The following is an 18,614-nucleotide window of genomic DNA, read 5'->3' as shown; positions in this document are numbered from 1 at the left end:
CATCTCTCTTCCTACCTATGTCATTGGTGCCTATGTGGACCCCGACTTGGGGCAGCTCCCCCTCCCCCTTAAGGATCCCAAAAATATGATCAGAGACATCACGGACCCTGGCACCTGGGAGGCAACACACCAACCGTGAGTCTCTCTCGTCCCCACAGACCCTCCTATCCATCCCCCTAACCATGGAGTCCCCAGTGACTGCTGCTCTGCTCCTCTTCCCCCTTCCCTTCTGAGCAGCAGGGACAGACTCTGTGCCAGAGCCCGGTACCCCACTGCTTTCCCCTGGTAAGTCATCCCCCTCCCAACAGTATCCAAAACGGTATACTTGTTATTGAGGGGAACGGCCACAGGGGGTCCCTGCACTGTCTACCAGTTCCCTTTCCATCCACTGACTGTAACCCATTTGCCTTTTCTTGTACCTAAGGAGTGACTACCTCCCTGTAACTCTTCTCAATAACCCCCTCTGCCTCCCAAATGATCCGAAGTTCATCCAGTTCCAGCTCCAGTTCCCTCATGCGGTTTTCGAGGAGCTGGAGTTGGGTGCACTTCCTGCAGATGTAGTCAGCAGTAAACCAGGTTGGAAGAGAGGCAGGTGAACCTCTGTCTCACCTGGAAGGACTGTTTGAGGCCCTGGATGGAGGTGGGGGGGGGGTGGGGGCGGGGGGGGGGGGGGGGGGGGGGGGGGGGGGGTGTGCCGGCAGGTTTTGCATCTTTTCCAGTTGCAGGGGAAGGTACCTGGGGGTGCAGGGGTGGGAGCATTGGTGGGGAGAGTGGCACAAACCAAGGACTGTCAAAGTGAATGGTCCTTATGGAAGGCAAAAAGGAGTGGGGAGGGGAAGATGTTCTTGGTGCTTGGGTCTAGTTGAAGTTGGCAGAAGTGTTTCAGGATGATGCGTTGGATGCAGAGGGTGGAATGGTAGGTGAGGACAAGGGAGACCCTTTATTTTAGGGAGGAGGTTTAGAGCAGTGGAGGGGGAGTGGAGGTGGTGCAGTGGAGTGCTATCTGGATGACAGAGGGAGAAAAAGCACATGGTTCAAAATAGGTGGAATCTGGGATGCTTGGGAATGGAATATTTTCTTGTCCGAGCAGATGCGATGGAGACAGAGGAACTGGGAGAATGGGATGGAGTTCTTGCAAGATACTGGGTGGGAGGAGGTGTAGTCCAGGTAGTTACAGGAGTCTATATGTTTATAGTAAACGTCCATGTGTAGACTGTCACTGGAGGTGGAAATGGTGAGATTAAGAAAGGGGAGGGAGCTGTCCAAGATGGAAAATTGAATTTGAAGTTGTGGACAAAGTTGATGAACTGTTCTGGTTCAGCCTGGGTGCAGGAAGCTGCACCGATGCAGTCATCGATGTAACGGAGGAAGAGTTGGGGCACAGCACCTGTGTAGGTACTGTTCGATATAGCCAACAAAAAGGCAGATATAGCTGGGGCCCATCCAGGTGCCCATGGCCAACCCCTGGATTTGGAGGAAATTTCTGTGTTTTCTGAACAAGTCTTTCCCAAGTCCTTTATGTTGTAGTTTTATGCAGATTTTCACATTTAAATAATATTCTGTTCATTTATTCTCACTTACAAAATGAACAACTTCACATTTTTCCACAACATACTTCTTTGCCAACTCTTTGCCCACTTACTTAATCTATCTCGCTGTAAGCTATGTGTATCCACTTTGAAGTTGCCTTTCCAACTATTTTCATGTCGCCTGAAAATTTAGCGTTAGTGTATTTTTTTTCCTGCCTCCAAGTGATTAAAGTCCTGGAGTCATAGAGATGTACAGAACAGAAACAGACCCTTCAGTCCAACTTATTCATGCTGGCCAGACAGACCAACCAGCAGTCAGCCCGTATCCCTCTAAACCCTTCCTATTCATATACCGATCCAGATGCCTTTTAAATGCTGTAATTGTACCAGCCTCTACCACTTCCTCTGGCAGCTCATTCCATACACGCACCACCCTCTGCATGAAAAAGTTGCTCCTTCAGTCTCTTTTATATCTTTCCCCTCTGACCCTAAACCTATGCCCTCTAGTTCAGGACTCCCTCACCCCAGGGAACAGACTTTGTCTATTTATCCTATCTATGCCCCTCATGATTTTATAAACCTCTACAAGGTCACCCCTCAGCCTTCGACGCTCCAGGGAAAACAGCCCCAGCCTGTTCAGCCTCTCCCTGTAGCTCAGATCCTCCAACCCTGGCAACATCCTTGTAAGTCTTTTCTGAACCCTTTCAAGTTTCACAACATCTTTCCAATAGGAAGGAGACCAGAATTGCACGCAATATTCCAACAGTGGCCTAACCAACGACCTGTACAGCCATAACATGACCTCCCAACTCTTGTACTGAGAATTAGATTAGATTACATTATAGTGTGGAAACAGGCCCTTCGGCCCAACAAGTCCACACCGACCCGCCGAAGCGTAACCCATCCATACCCCTACATTTACCCCTAACCTAACACTACGGGCAATTTAGCATGGCCAATTCACCTAATCTGCACATTTTTGGACTGTGGGAGGAAACCGGAGCACCCGAAGGAAACCCACGCAGACACAGGGAGAACGTGCAAACTCTACACAGTCAGTCGCCTGAGGAATTGAACCCGGGTCTCTGGCGCTGTGAGGCAGCAGTGCTAACCACTGTGCCACCGTGCCGCCCACTCAATACTCTGACCAATAAAGGAAAGCATACCAAACACCTTATTCACTATCCTATCTACCTGCGACTCCATTTTCAAGGAGCTATGCACTCCAAGGTCTCTTTGTCCAGCAACACTCCCTCGGACCGTACCATTAAGTGTATAAGTCCTGCTAAGATTTGCTTTCCTAAAATGCAGCACCTTGCATTTATCTGAATTAAACTCCATCTGCCACTTCTCAGCCCATTGGCCCATCTGGTCAAGATCCCATGGTAATCTGAGGTAGCCTTCTTTGGTGTCCACTACCCCTTCAAATTTGGTGCCACCTGCAAACTTAATAACTATGTGGTTCCAGCACTGATTCTTGTGGAACCCCACATTGGTTAGAGGTTGCCAACTTGAAAAAGAACACCTTAACCACCACTTACTATTTCCTATCCATTAACCAATTCTCAATGCATACCAATATACTGTCTCAAACATCATGGGCTCTTATGACTTCACCTTTTGTGAGGTACCTTGCCAAACACCTTCCGGAAGTCCAAATACAACACATCTACTGGTTTCCCCCTCTATCGACTCAGATTGAGATGTACCCCAAAAATTTTAATTATTTAGTCATACATGATTTCCCTTTCATGGAGCCATGCGGACCCTGCTTGCTTAGATAATGATTGTCCAATTGTACTGTTAACAGATCCTTAATAAATGATGCCAGTCTTTTTGCAACAACAGGCGTAAAACGCCTGTATTTACGCACTTTTTGCCTCCCTCCTTTATTGAATAGGGGTGTCACATTAGCAGTTTCCCAATCATAGAGTCATAGAGGTCCAACTTGTCCATGCAGACCAGATAACCCAACTCAATCTAGTCCCACCTACCAGCACCCAGCCCATATGCCTCCAAACCCTTCCTATTAAATGTTGCAATTGTACTAGCCCAATCCTCCAGTACTTCTCCAAAATCCAAAGAACTTTGGAAAACTATAACCAATGCATCTATGATCTCTGTAGCTACCTCTATTAGGATTCTGGGGTGCAAGACATCAGGGCAGTGGACTTACCGTCACAGAGTCATTGAGTCATAGAGATGTACGGCACAGAAAGAGACCTTCCAACTCAGCCATCCCAATCAGATATCCTAACCTAATCTAAGCCCATTTACCAGCACCCAGCTCATATCCCTCTAAACCCTTCCTATTCATATACCCATCCAGATGCCTTTTAAATGTTTCAATTGTACCAGCCTCCACCACTTCCTCTGGCACCTCATTCCTAAGCCATGAGCTAATTGGTACAGGGTCAATGAGATTGATCAGATAAATGCATGGCTCAAAGATTGGTGTGGGAGAAATGGGTTTGAATGCATGGCACATTGATACAAGTACTGGGGAAGGAGGGAGCTGTTCCGATGGAACGGTCTTCATCTGAACAATGCTGGGACTAGAGGCCTAGCGAATCACATGACTAGGGTGGTAGACAGGGCTTTAAACTATTGCCAAAGTGCTCACCTACTTCCAAATCTAACACCTAGCCGGATTCATCCCCCAGTACCAAATCTAATATGGCATCACCCCCTGTTGTCCTGTCTGCATACAGTGTCAGAAAACCCTCCTGCACGCATTAAACAAAAACTGATCCATCTAAACTATTTGAACTGTAGTATTCCCAGTCAATACTGGGGAAGTTAAAGACCCCCATAACAATTACCCTGTTACTCTCGTTCCTATTGAGAATCATCTTTGCTATTTTCTTGTCCACATCCCTGAAACTATTCGGAGGCCTGTAGAAAACTCCTAACAGGGTGACCTCTCCTTTCCTGTTTCTAACCTCAGCCCAAACTACCTCACTGGATGAGTCCTCAAACGTTATCTCAGCTGCTGTAATATTACTCCTGATTAACAACGCCACACCTCCCCCTGTTTTACCATCTTCTCTGTTTTTACTGAAGCATCCAAATCCCGGAACCTGTATTCCTGTCCCTCCTCTAGCCATGTCTCTGAAATGATCACAACATCAAAATCCCAGGTACCAACCCATGCTGCAAGTTCACCCGCCTTATTCTGATGCTCCTGGTATTGAAGTACACACATTTCAAACCAACATGCTGGTTGTCATTGCCCTCTTGCGACCTTGTAAACCCATCCCTGACCTCACTACCCTCCTGTACACTACAATTCAGGTTCCCATCCCCCTGCTACATTAGTTTAACGCCCCCCCCCCGAAAGGCATTAGCAAATGTCCCCCCCCCCGGGATTTGGTACCCCTCTGGTTCAAGTGAAGACCATCCTGTGTGTAGAGGTCCCATCTTCCCCAGAAAAAGCTCCAACTATCCAAGAGTCCAAAACTTTCCCTCCTGCACTAGCCTACAGCCACATGTTCAGCTCCGCTCTCTCCCTGTTCCTCGCTTCACCAGCATGTGGCACGGGCAACAAACCAGAGATAACAACTCTGTTTGTTCGAGCTGTAAGCTTCCACCCTAGCTCCCTGAAATCCTGCCTTAGATTGCCACCTTTCTTCCTACCGATGTCGTTGGTGCCTATGTGGACCCTGACTTGGTGCTGCACCCCTTTCCCCTCCCCCTCAAGGATCCCGGAAACATGATCTGGAACATCATGAACCCTAGCACCTAGGAGGTAACACACCAATTGTGAGTCTAACCTCAATCATGGGTAAGATCCTGGAATCCATTTTGAAGGATGGGATTTCTGAATACTTGGACGTTTGTGGTAAAATAGGGCAAAGTCAGCATGGTTTCATCAAGGGGAGGTCATGCCTGACAAATCTGCTGGAATTCTTTGAGGAAGTAACAAGCAGGTTAGACCAAGGAGAGCCAATGGATTTATCGCCCTGGACTTCAAGAAGGCCTTTGACAAGGTGCCGCACAGAAGGCTTCTGAGTAAGATAAGGGCCTATGGTGTTAGAGGCAAGGTGCTAGCATGGATAGAAGCTGGGCTGTCTGGCAGAAAGCAGAGATGGGGGATAAAACAGTTTTTCCTAGGATGGCAGCCGGTGACAAGTGGTGTTCCGTAAGGCTCAGTGTTGGGGCCACAACATTTCACTTTATACATTAACGATCTAGATGAAGGGACTGAGGGCATTCTGGCTAACTTTGCATATGATACAAAGATAGGTAGAGGGACAGGTAGCATTGAGGAGGCAGGGGGGCTGCAGAAGGATTTGGACAGATTAGGAGAGTAGGCAAAGAACTGGCAGATGGAGTACAACGTGGGAAAGTGTGAGGTCATGCACTTTGGTAGTAGGAATAGAGGCATGGGTTATTTTGTAAATAGGGAGAAAATTCAGAACTCCAAAGTGCAAGGATTCTGTCAAGATAAACTTGCAGGTTGAGTCCATAGTTAGGAAAGCAAATGCAATGATGGCAGTTATTTCTGGAGACTTGAATATAGAAAAAGGGATGTACTTCTGAGGCTCTGTATGGCTCCAGTCTGACTATATTTGGAGAATTGTGTGCAGTTTTGGGCCTCATACCGCAGGAAAGATATATTGGCCCTGGAGCGTGTTCACTGGAGGTTCACGAGAATGGTCCCAGGAATGAAAAGCTTAACATATGAGGAACGTTTGAGGATTCTGGGTTTATACTCGATGGAGTTGAGAAGGATTAGGGGGGATCTAATTGAAACTTACAGATTAGATTACTTACAGTGTGGAAACAGGCCCTTTGGCCCAACAAATCCACACCGACTCTCTGAAGAGCAACCCACCCAAACCCACTCCCCTACACCTAACACTACGGGCAATTTAGCATGGCCAATTCCTGCACAGTTTTGGACTGTGGGAGGAAACAGGAGCACCCGAAGGAAACCCGCGCAGACATGGGGAAAATGTGCAAACTCCACACAGACAGTTGCCAGGCGGGAATTGAACCCAGGTCTCTGGCGCTATGAGGCAGTAGTGCTAACCACTGTGCCACTGTGTCACCCAGAATACTGAATGAACACAGTCCGCCGATTTCTCAGCAACAAACTCAAACAAGCAGACAAAATACGTCCAGAAGCCCTAGCCACTCTCCCCTACATCAAAGACATCTCAGAAATGACTGCCAGACTACTCAGACCCCTTGGCATCATGGTAACCCACAAACCCACCAACACACTAAAACAGCAGCTAGTGAATTTGAAAGACCCTATACAGACAACAAGCAAAACTAATGTCATTTACAAAATACCGAGCAAGGACTGTAACAAACACTACATTGGACAAACAGGCAGAAACCTAGCCACCAGGATACATGAACACCAACTAGCCACAAAAAGACATGACCCTCTCTCACTAGTATCCTCACATACGGACGAGGAAGGACACCACTTTGACTGGGACAACACATCCATCCTAGCACAAGCCAAACAGAGACATGCACAAGAATTCCTCAAAGCATGGCATTTCAACCGGAACTCTATCAACAAACACATCGAGTTAGACCCCATCTACCATCCCCTGAGAAAAGGAACAGGAAGTGACTTCATCACAGGGAATAACATCACCACAGGGAATGACATCACCAACCCAAAGAAACCCAAACATATAAATAGAAAGCAGAAATTTTCAGCAATGCTTCACATAAGGTCCACTGAAAATGTTACTGAGTAAGGTAACAAAACGTCTGGAAATGAACCTTTCAGCTCAGCGAGCAAACCATATCCAAAACCTCAACCTGAGCTACAAATCTTCTCAAAACTCATGAATACTGAATGGCCTGGACAGAGTAGATGTTGGGAAGATATTTCCATTGGTAGGAGAGGCTAGGACCCGAGGGCAAAGCCAGACAGTAAAGGGAAGACCCTTTAGAATGGGGATAGGGAGAACCTTTCTGAGCCAGAGAATGGTGAATCTATGGAATTCATTGCAACAGAAGGCTGTGGAAACCGGGTCATTGAGTATATTTAAGATGGAGATAGATAGTTTCTTGAGCATCAAGGGAGAAAGTGGGTGAATGGGGTTGATAAACTTATCAGCCTGATTAAATGGTGGAGCAGACTTGATGGGCTGGACGGCCTAATTTCTGCTCCTATGTCTTATGGTCTTATGATCTCATAAACGCACCACCTTCTGTGTGAAAATGTTGCCCTTAGGTCCCTTTAAATGTTTCACCTCTCAGCATAAAGCTATGCCCTCTAGTTCTGGACTCCTCCACCCCAGGGAAAAGACCTTGTCTATTTACCCTATCCATGCTCCTCATGATTTTATAAACCTCTATAAGGTCACCCTTCAGCCTCTGATGCTCTGGGGGAAATAACCTCAGCTTATTCAACCTCTCCCTATAGCTCAAATCCTCCAACCCTGGCAACATCCTTGTAACATACTTTTCTGAACCCTTTCAGGTTTCACAACATCTTTCCTATAGGAAGGAGACCAGAATTGCACGCAATTTTCCAACAGTGGCCAAACCAATGTCCTGTACAGCCACAACATGACCTCCCAACTCCTGTACTCAATACTCTGACCAATAAAGGAAAGCATACCAAACGCCTTCTTCACTATCCTATCTGCCTGCAACTCCACTTTCAAGGAGCTATGAACCTGCACTCCAAGGTCTTTTTGTTCAGCAACACTCCCTAGGACTTTACCATTAAGTATATAAGTCCTGCCGTGCTGTGCTTTTCCGAAATGCTGCACCTCACATTTATCTGAATTAAACTCCATCTGCCACTCGTCGGCCCATCAGCCCATCTGATCAAGATCCTGTTGTACTCTGAGATAACCTTCTTCGCTGTCCACAGTACCTCTAATTTTGGTGTCATCTGCCTTAACTGCCTTTCACCACATTTGTTTGTCTATTACTGCTGATGAAGGTTCCTGAGGAAGGGCTTTTGCTTGGCCTGCTGTGTTTTTTCAGCACTCCACTCTCGATTCTGATCTCTAGCATCTGCAGTCCTCACTTTCTCCTGTCTAATACTATTTCCCTCGTAATGATAATAGTTCCTAATTCCTCCTCCATATTCTTTATTTTTAATGGAATGTTCAAAGTATCTTACACCTTAAAATGTACAAAATATCTGTTTAACTCTTCTGCCATTTCCTTGTTCCCCATAAACATCTTCTCAGATTCATTTTCTAAGGGGCCTAGTTTCACTTTGACCTATCTCTTCTTTTATATACATATTCAACAAAGTTTTTATTGTCTGTATACGTATTCCTCATGAGCTTTCCCATGTAGTTTATTTTTTCCATCTTTTTTATCCTTTTATTCCTCCTTTGCTGCATTCTAAATTTATCCAGTTTTCAGGGCAATCAGTGAATTTTGTCTCCTTATATGCATTTTCTTTCAACTTAGTAATCTCCTTAACAGCCTTGCTTAGTTGTGGTTGGTTTATTCCCCTCTTAGAATTTTTCCTCCTTACTGGGAGATATTTTTACTGCGAATCATCAATGACCTCCTTAAATATCTGCCTCTGCTGGTTTACTGTCTTTCTTACAAATCCTTCTGGCCAGACCACTGTAGTTGACTCTGACCTCATTTCATTGTGATTCCCTTTTATTGAAGTTAACCACAGTTGTTTCCGAAGTAATTTTCTTATACTCAAACTGAATACGAAATTGTGCCATGTTATGATCACTACTTCACAGGGGATATTTACTCTGAAGTCATTTATTAAACTTGTCTCATTACCCAATAGCAGATCCAGGATCAGCTGCCCCATGATATTTTGCTCTAGGAAGCAATCCCTGATGCATTCTGTCAGCTCATTGGAACAGCTGCCCTTTCCAATTTGCTTGACAAAATCAACATGTAGATTAAAGTCACCCATAATTATTGCTCTATTCTTTTTACATACACTTAATATTTGGTGATTTATAACCTTACGTACAGTGCAGCTACTGTAGGGGGGCTATTCACTCCTCATACCAATGTCTTCTTTCACTTGCTGTTTCTTACCTCCACAAATCCCCTCAACATCATCCCAGCTCAGATCGTTTCTCACAAATGCCCTCAGTTTATTTCTTATTTACAGTGCTACCTCTACACTTCTTCTTCTTTCTAAAAGGTCGAATGTTTTTTGAATATTACGGACCCTGTTTTGATCTCTTGTAACCATGGGTCCATAATGGCCATGAGGTCATATCTATTCATCTCGATTTGCTTTGTCCGTTTGTCTACCTTTTTCCAAATGCTTTGTGCATTCACAGACCTAATTTCATAAGAACACAGGGATTAGGAGTGGGAGTGGGCAGTTCAGCCTTTGGAGCCCGCTTTACCGTTTAACATTGCTAAAAATGTCACAACGCCAGAGTCCAACAGATTTATTTGGAAGTACTAATGTAAGTTGTGTGATTTTTAACTTAGTCCACCCCAGTCCAACACTGGCATCTCCACATCATTTAACATGAAGGATGAGCAAGTGAGGATTGCAGGTGCTGGAGATCACAGTCAAAAAGTGTGGTGTTGGAAAAGCACAGCTGGTCAGACAGCATCCGAGGAACAGGAGAGTCAACATTTCGAGCATAAGTTCTTCATCAGGAATGTGGGGGGCCCCAAGGGGGCTGAGAGATAGATGGTGGGGAGGGGGGGGTTAGGGCTGGGAGGAAGGTAGTAGTCCTACAGCTAGGAATGTGGTAGGTAGATGAATGTGAGGGGGGGGAGTTATGGTGATAGGTCGGAGCAGAGGGTGGAGCAGAGAGGTAGAGCAGAGAGACGGACAGGTGCGACAGTTCAAGGGGGCAGTGCCAAGTTGGAGGGTTGGCTCTGGGATAAGGTGGGGGCAGAGCAGATGAGGAAACTGGTGAAATTGGCATTGATCCCATGTAGTTGGAGGGTCCCAAAGTGGAAGATATTGTGTTCTTCCTCCAGTTGTCAGGTGGCTAGGATTTGGCGATGGAGGAGGCCACGGACTTTGATGATCAGCCGCAGGGTGGTGTGGTTGTTTAGTGCATCTGTTTAGAACATCTCTGGGGTCACATGCACTAAAGAATCCCACCGCCCTAGGCCAATCACTTCAACTCCCCCTCCCAATCCTCCAAGGGACATGCAAGTCTGTGGCCTCCTCCACCACCAAATCCTAGCCACCTGATGACTGGAGGAAGAACGCCTCATCTCCCATCTTGGGACCCTCCAACTTTTTGACCATTAACATGATCATGGCTAATCTTATCTTAGTCTCAACCCCACTTCCCTGCCTGCTACCCAGAATCCTTCATCCTGCTTTTCATCAAAACGTATCTATTTCTTTCTTGAATCGATTGATCGATTCTGCCCCCACTGTACTCTGGGGCAGTGAGTTCCACAGATTCCGCTGAGCGAAGTAATTGTGGACCTACCTTCTCTCACTCTGTATATATGACCTCTTGTTTAATACTGTCCCACAAGAGGGAGCATCTGTTCAATGACCACCTTATCAATCCCCTTCAGCATTTTAAATCCCTCAATCAGATCCATCCCCTCATTCTGCTGAACTCCAGTGAGTACAAGCCCAAGCTATTGAACCGCTCCTCATATGACAGCCCTTTCATCCCTGGGACCAACCTGGTGACCCTCCCTGAACTGTCTCCAGTGCCACCACATCCTTCCTCAGGTGAGGAGACAATGACTGGACCCAATACTCCAGGTGTGGGTCTCACCAACACTGTACACAATTGGAACAACACTTCTTCACTTTCATAATCCAGTCCTTTTGCATTAAATGTCTAGATTCCATTTGCCTTTCTTATTATATGCTGCACCTCTCTGCACACCCACTTTCTGTGATTCATGCACAGAGACACCCAGATCCCTCTGCACTAACGTATTTTGAAACTGCTTCCCATTTAAATAATAATTTGCCTTTAATTTTTCCCTCACACTTACCGAGATTAAACTCCATCTGGCAGATTCTGGTCCATTCTCCCAACCTATCAATATCCATCTTTAAACTTTTTATCTCCTCATCACAGCCTGACACCCCACCTTGTTTATCATCTGCAAACTTTAGTACATTACACTCTGTCCCTCCCTTCAGAAAGTTTATACAGATTGTAAATAGATTGTAAGTAAATAGTAAATTTCATCCTAATTTTCCAATGTACCATGGCCCTATTTGTCTCCCCCATGGTTATGGGTATGTTTGCTGAACTGGGAAGTTGATTTGCAGATGTTTTGTCTTCTGTTTAACCCTATTTGTCTCTTGTCCTTGATAACCCTGTTTACCGATTTTGCATGTTACTGTTTTGTTTTTAATTACTGTTCTTGTTTCTCTTTCCCTTGTCACCGCGCTAACATTCCCAGCCTCCTGCCATTCTAATTGCAGCAACCATACTACATAGAGCTCCCCTGAGAATATCAGTCCTGCTCCTGCCCAGGTGTAAATAGTCCAGTATGGTCTGGCCCCACTTTTCCCAGGATGGGGAGACAAGGTGGATTAGCGATGGGAAATGTGGGGTTACAGGATCTGGGTGGGGGGCTCTTCGAAGGGTCAGTGCAGACTCAGTGGGCTGAATGGCCTGCTTCCACACTGTAGGGTTCTATGATTATTATTATGTATCCCACCTCCCAATGTCCTGGGAATCTGAAACCTTCCCCTTTAGATTAGACTAGATTAGATTACTTACAGTGTGGAAACAGGCCCTTCAGCCCAAGTCCACACCGACCCGCCGAAGCGCAACCCACCCAGACCCATTCCCCTACATTTACCCCTGCACCTAACACTACGGGCAATTTAGCATGGCCATTTCACCTGACCTGCACAGTTTTGGATTGTGGGAGGAAACCGGAGCACCCAGAGGAAACCCACGCAGACACGGGGAGAATGTGCAAACTCCACACAGTCGCCTGAGGTGGTAATTGAACCCGGGTCTCTGGCGCTGTGAGGCAGCAGTGCTAACCACTAAGCCACCGTGCTGCCCACCAGTTTTACACCAGTTTTCCAGTCACTTATTCAACTGATATACTGTATCCTGCTATTTCTATTCTGACTAGCACTTGGCACTGGTAGTAATCCCGCGATCCCTACCTTTTGATGTCCTACTTTTCAGCTTGCTTTCTACCATCCCATATTCAGCTTTAAGGACCTCATCCCATTTTTTAAAGCCATGTTGGTGGTACCAGTGGGTATCATGACCACTGGCTGTCCACCCTCCCCTCCAGAACGTCCTGTCGACGCTCTGTGACCTCCTTAACCCTATCACTGGGGAGGCAACATACCATCCTGGAGTCTCATCTGTGGCCACAGAAAGCCTGGCTGTCCCTCTCACAACTGAATCTCCTGTAAGTATTGCAGTCATGCAGTTTCTCCCCTCTCCTGTACAGCAGAGCTAACTGTGGTGCAACACATTTGGCTGCTCCTGGTTTCCATGGAGAGAAATTCTCCCCAACAGTATCTAACATGGCGTATCCGTTTAGCAGGGGAATCGCCACAGGGGGTTCCTGCCTAATCCTCTTATTCTGCCTGATGGTCACTCATTCCCTTTCTGTCTGAGTCTACAGTGTGACCACTTTTCAATATGTGCTATCAATGATTCTCTCAGCTTTGTGGATGCTCCCGGTGGGTTCCCAGTCATCACTCCAGCTCTGAAATGTTGGGTTTTCAGGACCCACGGCTGGAGACACTTACTGCACACGTGCTGGTGCCAGATATGAAAACATGCCACAGGCTTCTCACACAGAGTAGGAGGAGCACACCACAGTTTTCAGCTCATTTGCCATGACTTGCTCTAAAATCAAGTAGTATCAATTACTTTAGGGCCCTCTTCCCTCGATCTTGCTAAAACAGAATCTTACAAACTATTAACCACAAAATAAAGACTTTGTAAACTGTAAGCAATAACATTAGGGCAAATATTCATCGTTTGTACTCACCCAATCAGCAGCTTCCATTTGTCCTGTGTCACTGTCTCCAGGCTGAGTTCAGGTAATGCTGGGCTGGTCCTCTGAAAGTTTTCCTGCTACTCTGCTCAGCTGCTCCTTGTCAGCTTTGCTCATTCTCTGACCCTCTGGTACTCTGTGCTCTCAGGATTCCTTAAGGTCAATCTTTCCCCTTATGCTCCAAATTACCTAAGACCTTATTTTTATTATAAAGAGCAAAAGTATTCACCAATGAGAGAAAAGAAGGGACTCAACACCTCCTCCCTCTTTCACTAAACTCCACTTACACTCTAATGCAACAAGGCAGCACTCCAATGCAGGCCTCAATTTAAATTCCCTCAAATACTCCAGTGGATTTGAACCCAAGGTTCCAAAAACACTAATTACACTAATACCATTACCATTACCAATGTCATTACCATTACTGTGGTTCTGTTCGCCGAGCTGGAAGTTTTTGTTGCAGACGTTTCGTCCCCTGTCTAGGTGACATCCTCAGTGCATGTGAGCCTCCTGTGAAGCGCTTCTGTGGTATTTCTTCCGGCATTTATAGTGGCCTGTCCCTGCCGCTTCCGGTTGTCAGTTTCAGCTGTCCGCTGTAGTGGCCGGTATATTGGGTCCAGGTCGATGTGTTTGTTGATGGAGTTTGTGGATGAGTGCCATGCTTCTCGGAATTCCCTGGCTGTTCTTTGTTATTACCATTACAATTACCATTACCATTACCAATATCATTACCATTACCATTGCCAATACTAATATCAATACCATTACCAATAACAATATCATTGCCACTGCCATTACCACTACAAATATCAATACCATTACCAATACCACTACCAATAGCACTAGCATTACCGTTACCATTACCAATATCAATGTGCCATTGCCTTTCCAAGAACTAAAGCAAGCTTTTCACATTTCTTCACTCTCTATCATAAAAGTATAATATCCTCTTAGACCATAGACCATAGACCATTACAGCACAGTACAGGCCCTTCGGCCCTCGATGTTGCACTGTCCTGTGAAACCAATCTGAAGCCCAATAACTTACACTATACCATTTATATCCCTATATCTATCCAATTACCATTAAAATGCGCTTAATGTTAGCAAGTCTACTACTGTTGCAGGCAGGCTGTTCCACACCCCCACTACTCTGAGTAGAGAAACTACCTCTGACATCTGTCCAATATCTATCACCCCTCAATTTACAGCTATGTCCCCTTGTGCTAGCCGTCACCACCTGAGGAGAAAGATTCTCACTGTCCATCCTATGTAAACCTCTGATTTTCTCATATGTCTCAATTAAGTCACCTCTCAACCTTTATTTGTAGAGTCAGTGAGTTCTTTCTTTTAAACTCCTTCTACTCTAAAAGGGCATACATTGTACATTGCTTAAATTTAAATCTTAACAACTCTTTTAGCTCGATGTTATTTTAACAATCAAAAATTCTGAACACAGGCTAAAACTATGTTGTATGTTGCTTGTTGTCTCTGTTCTGTCGAAAGATAATGTAAAAACATTTATGTGCACTTGCACACCTAGATAAACGTTTTAAAAGCATTTCCACTGCCTGAAAAGCAGATATGGGCGCATGCACACTCTTGTTTCAGAATCCAAACTATTTTAGAGATTCAGCCTCTAAGTTTGATTGTTGCTCACATTCACAGGTTAATGTCACTGTGTGTGAAGACAGGTGTTCCCCAATCACACAGAACAATCCAGACATGGACCGCAAGATAGTTGAGTGTGGCTACTGTGTGCCGAATAATACCAAATTTACCAATGTCACCTTGAGCTGTGATGATGGCAGCACCACCATCTACACAATTATTGAACCAGTTTCGTGTCAATGCAAGCTGAGTGACTGCAGGGAATCTGAACGAATCAACTGATTTACTTCTCAAAGTTCTGACCCAGTTACAAAAGACATAAAAATAAGTTTGAAAAGCTGGCCATTGTGGAGAAGGTGTTCCTTTGAAATGATTACTAAGATGTTTCTAGTTTGTCCATATTATTTGCATTTTACCAAAATCATTGATTCTAAATAAATTTGTTTTTCATTATCTCTATTTCTTAGTTCAGAGGCAGATTTTATGTTTTGAAAGTAATTTAGTGCTGAAAATATTCACCTTTTGTTAAATTCAGCTTTTCCATAAAATAAGTATTTTAAACATACTTTTTCAAAATGTGTTTTAAAGTATGTTGTCTAACACCACAGTATGGTAAGACCCAGTCATATCGAAATCTAGATTAGAGTGGTGCTGGAAAAGCACAGCAGCTCCACAGATGCTGCCTGACCTGCTGTGCTTTTCCAGCACCACTCTAATCTGGACTCTGATCTCCAGCATCTGCAGTTCTCACTTTCACCCAGTCTTATCTAACACAGTTCGAAAGTAGTGCATACAGAGTACTACACCCCTTTCAGGATCGCACGACTAAACCAGGGTGGACAATTACATGGGCTGGAGGACCACGTAACAAGTTTTACTGAGCTGTTGAAGGTTGTATACATAAAATGCATTGTGTTAACATTTTCCATTAAAATGTGCTATGGCACTTATCATATGCAGAATCTTCGTAGCATTTCCACATTAAAGAGAAATTATACTGAGTAACACTGGAATGGACACTATATAGGTATTCTCCAGACTTACCAGAGTCATGGATATTATTATGCCTGTTACAGCTGTAACACTTGTAACTTATCAACTGCTGTAAATGTTTTTTTGAAAATAAGAACTGGAAACAGTTGTAAACACTCAGAAGATATTGTTTGACCAATCACGCATAAGAAACAAGTCACATACTAACAAACTCGTATTATGAAATATTTTTACATATCATAAATGTTTGTTGCCAAATCAACAAAAATATTTCATAGGCACAGTAATTGGTAAATAACCTCATGCTACAATGCTCAATGGTACATTAAAACTTTTCTGTTAAAAATTAGCACCAAGTCAACTATTCAAAAGGCTGCTTGCATTATAACCTTGGTGCAGTTTACAATGTGTCCCTATGTGCCGACCCCTCTCTTACATCTGTCCTTGCAAAAGAATTAGCTAGCAGCTGGAACTCGGTGGCTTAGCTTGAATAATTTCATTGATTATTCTTTAAAGGTCACTGTAGTCTGCAGATAACTGCAAGTAATTTAAATTCCTTTCATAAAATCAAAATGCTATGGATGCTGGAAAATTGAAACGAACAGAGAAAATGCTTGAGAAACTCAGCAACTCTGACAGCATCTGAGGAGAGAAACAGCGTTAATGTTTTGAGTCAAGTGTGGCTTTTCTTCAGAACTGAATAATAAACAAATTAAATAATTGTTTAGCTGGAAAGCAGTTTGTCAACAATGAGAATTTGCATTGAGACTGGAGTGACATTGGGCTTCAATTTGTCTCCTCCTGATCAAGCAAACCATGACGTGCCTAATACAGCCACACACTGCAGTACATAACATTGGATAGTCTCTACAACATGTATTTCAAAAGCAAATTCATCAATTCATTTTAAAGTCAGTGATCCAATTTAAAATAACAGAAAACATTTGCATCTGCCTCTGCCCAAAATGAAAATTGTTGCTTTGGCTCAAATATAAAATGGGCACTCTTCAGTAGCACTGCAGAAATTCACCAAAGCTCCTTAGACAGTATCTTCCAAACTTACAGCCATTTCCATCTTGAAGGACAAGGGTAGCAGATACATGGGAACAGCGCCCCCTGCAAATTTCTCTCCAAGCTACTCCTCATCTTGGAAATATATTGCTGTTCCTTCACTGTCGCTGGGTCAGAATCCTGGAAATCCCTCCCTCAGGGCATTGTGGGTCACCCTACAGCACATGGACTGCAGCGGGTCAAGAAGGCAGCTCACCCCCACCTTCACAAGGGGCAACTAGGGACGGGCAATAAGTGCTGGCTCATGTCCCATGAGTGAATCTTAAGAAAAATGTCAATTAAACATCATCAGTGGTCCAGCCCACTCAGCCTCTGCCCCTAATTGGCAGAGTACACAAACAGGATATGAAACTTGAAAATATTATGAATGGGTTCCATGCTTGTCAGGATCTGTGTGAATATTGTGTACTTTTAAAGTCAATTTTGACTTTTCTTAATATAAAAGGGTCACTTTTGTAAAATCAAGGACTGCAATAGGGGATAAAGTGAGGTCTGCAGATGCTGGAGATCAGAGCTGGAAATGTGTTGCTGGAAAAGCGCAGCAGGTCAGGCAGCATCCAGGGAACAGGAGAATCGATTTTTCGGGCATAACCCGAAGAAGGGTTATGCCCGAAACGTTGATTCTCCTGTTCCTTGGATGCTGCCTGACCTGCTGCGCCTTTCCAGCAACACATTTCCAGCTCTGTAATAGGGGATGCCTTTTGTTCAATTTTATCATCTCATTTCTTGCAATAATTACAAAAGAAACAGAAAAATATTTGTACTTATTTGTTAATGCTAATTTTTTTTTTCTTAATCTCTGATGACAGCTTCTATGTGTTTAATGATTAGGATCAGTCAGCCTTGGTAGGGAGAGGCAGATATCATTTGGGATTTCAAACCATATTCAAAAACGTACCCGAAAACTGAAGCTGTCAAAGAACTGTTTAAATGACAAAGCTGTCAAACAATTTAGAATAGAAATATTTGTTTTCATATTGTTTACCACTGACAAGAAGCACTGCAGCAACTCACCAAGGCTGCTTTAATACACTCTGCAAACCTGGAAGTTCTGCCGCCCAGCAGGAGGACAGTAGATACATGGGAATACCACCCCCATAAACTCCCCAATGTAAATCACTGTTCCTTCACTGTCACATTGTAGAATTCTCTTCATAAAAACATCGTGGATCTACCTACTTGCCAGGAACTTGCATTGGCTCATGAATGTTGCTCACTACCACCTTCTCAAGGGCAATTATGGATAAGCAACCATGATAGAAAGCCAGCAGTAGGAACATCCCAGGATCAAATAATAATAAACTTCAAGCAACCAACCCATGCACGTGCTGATCAGGTTCAACAAACCTGCGATTGCATATCCACCATTGGACTGAATTCTGCTGGTGAGAACCATTCATTAAATAATCCGACTGTGCTAAGAGTTATGTTGGATGCTCATCAGCTAGGTTCACAGGGTATGTGATGGTGCATGCTAGAAGTTGCTCGCATAAATAGAAAAGA

The 18,614-nt window shown here is 44.4% G+C and overlaps 1 protein-coding gene across 1 annotated transcript in view; it reads left to right on the top strand.

Moving 5' to 3' along the window:
- LOC122556516 (uncharacterized threonine-rich GPI-anchored glycoprotein PJ4664.02-like) overlaps positions 1 to 15,506 on the top strand; it is a 138,875-nt gene extending 123,369 nt beyond the window's left edge. Inside the window, exon 9 of the mRNA XM_043703248.1 lies at positions 15,105 to 15,506. Coding sequence (XP_043559183.1) covers positions 15,105 to 15,329 — 225 coding nt within the window. The 3' untranslated portion in view covers positions 15,330 to 15,506. The remainder of the gene's footprint in view (positions 1 to 15,104) is intronic.
- The last annotated feature ends 3,108 nt before the right edge of the window (positions 15,507 to 18,614 follow it).

This window comes from Chiloscyllium plagiosum, chromosome 2, assembly GCF_004010195.1.
Source record: "Chiloscyllium plagiosum isolate BGI_BamShark_2017 chromosome 2, ASM401019v2, whole genome shotgun sequence".
Taxonomy (NCBI): Eukaryota; Metazoa; Chordata; class Chondrichthyes; order Orectolobiformes; family Hemiscylliidae; genus Chiloscyllium; species Chiloscyllium plagiosum.
This window is presented reverse-complemented; position numbering and strand designations above follow the sequence as displayed.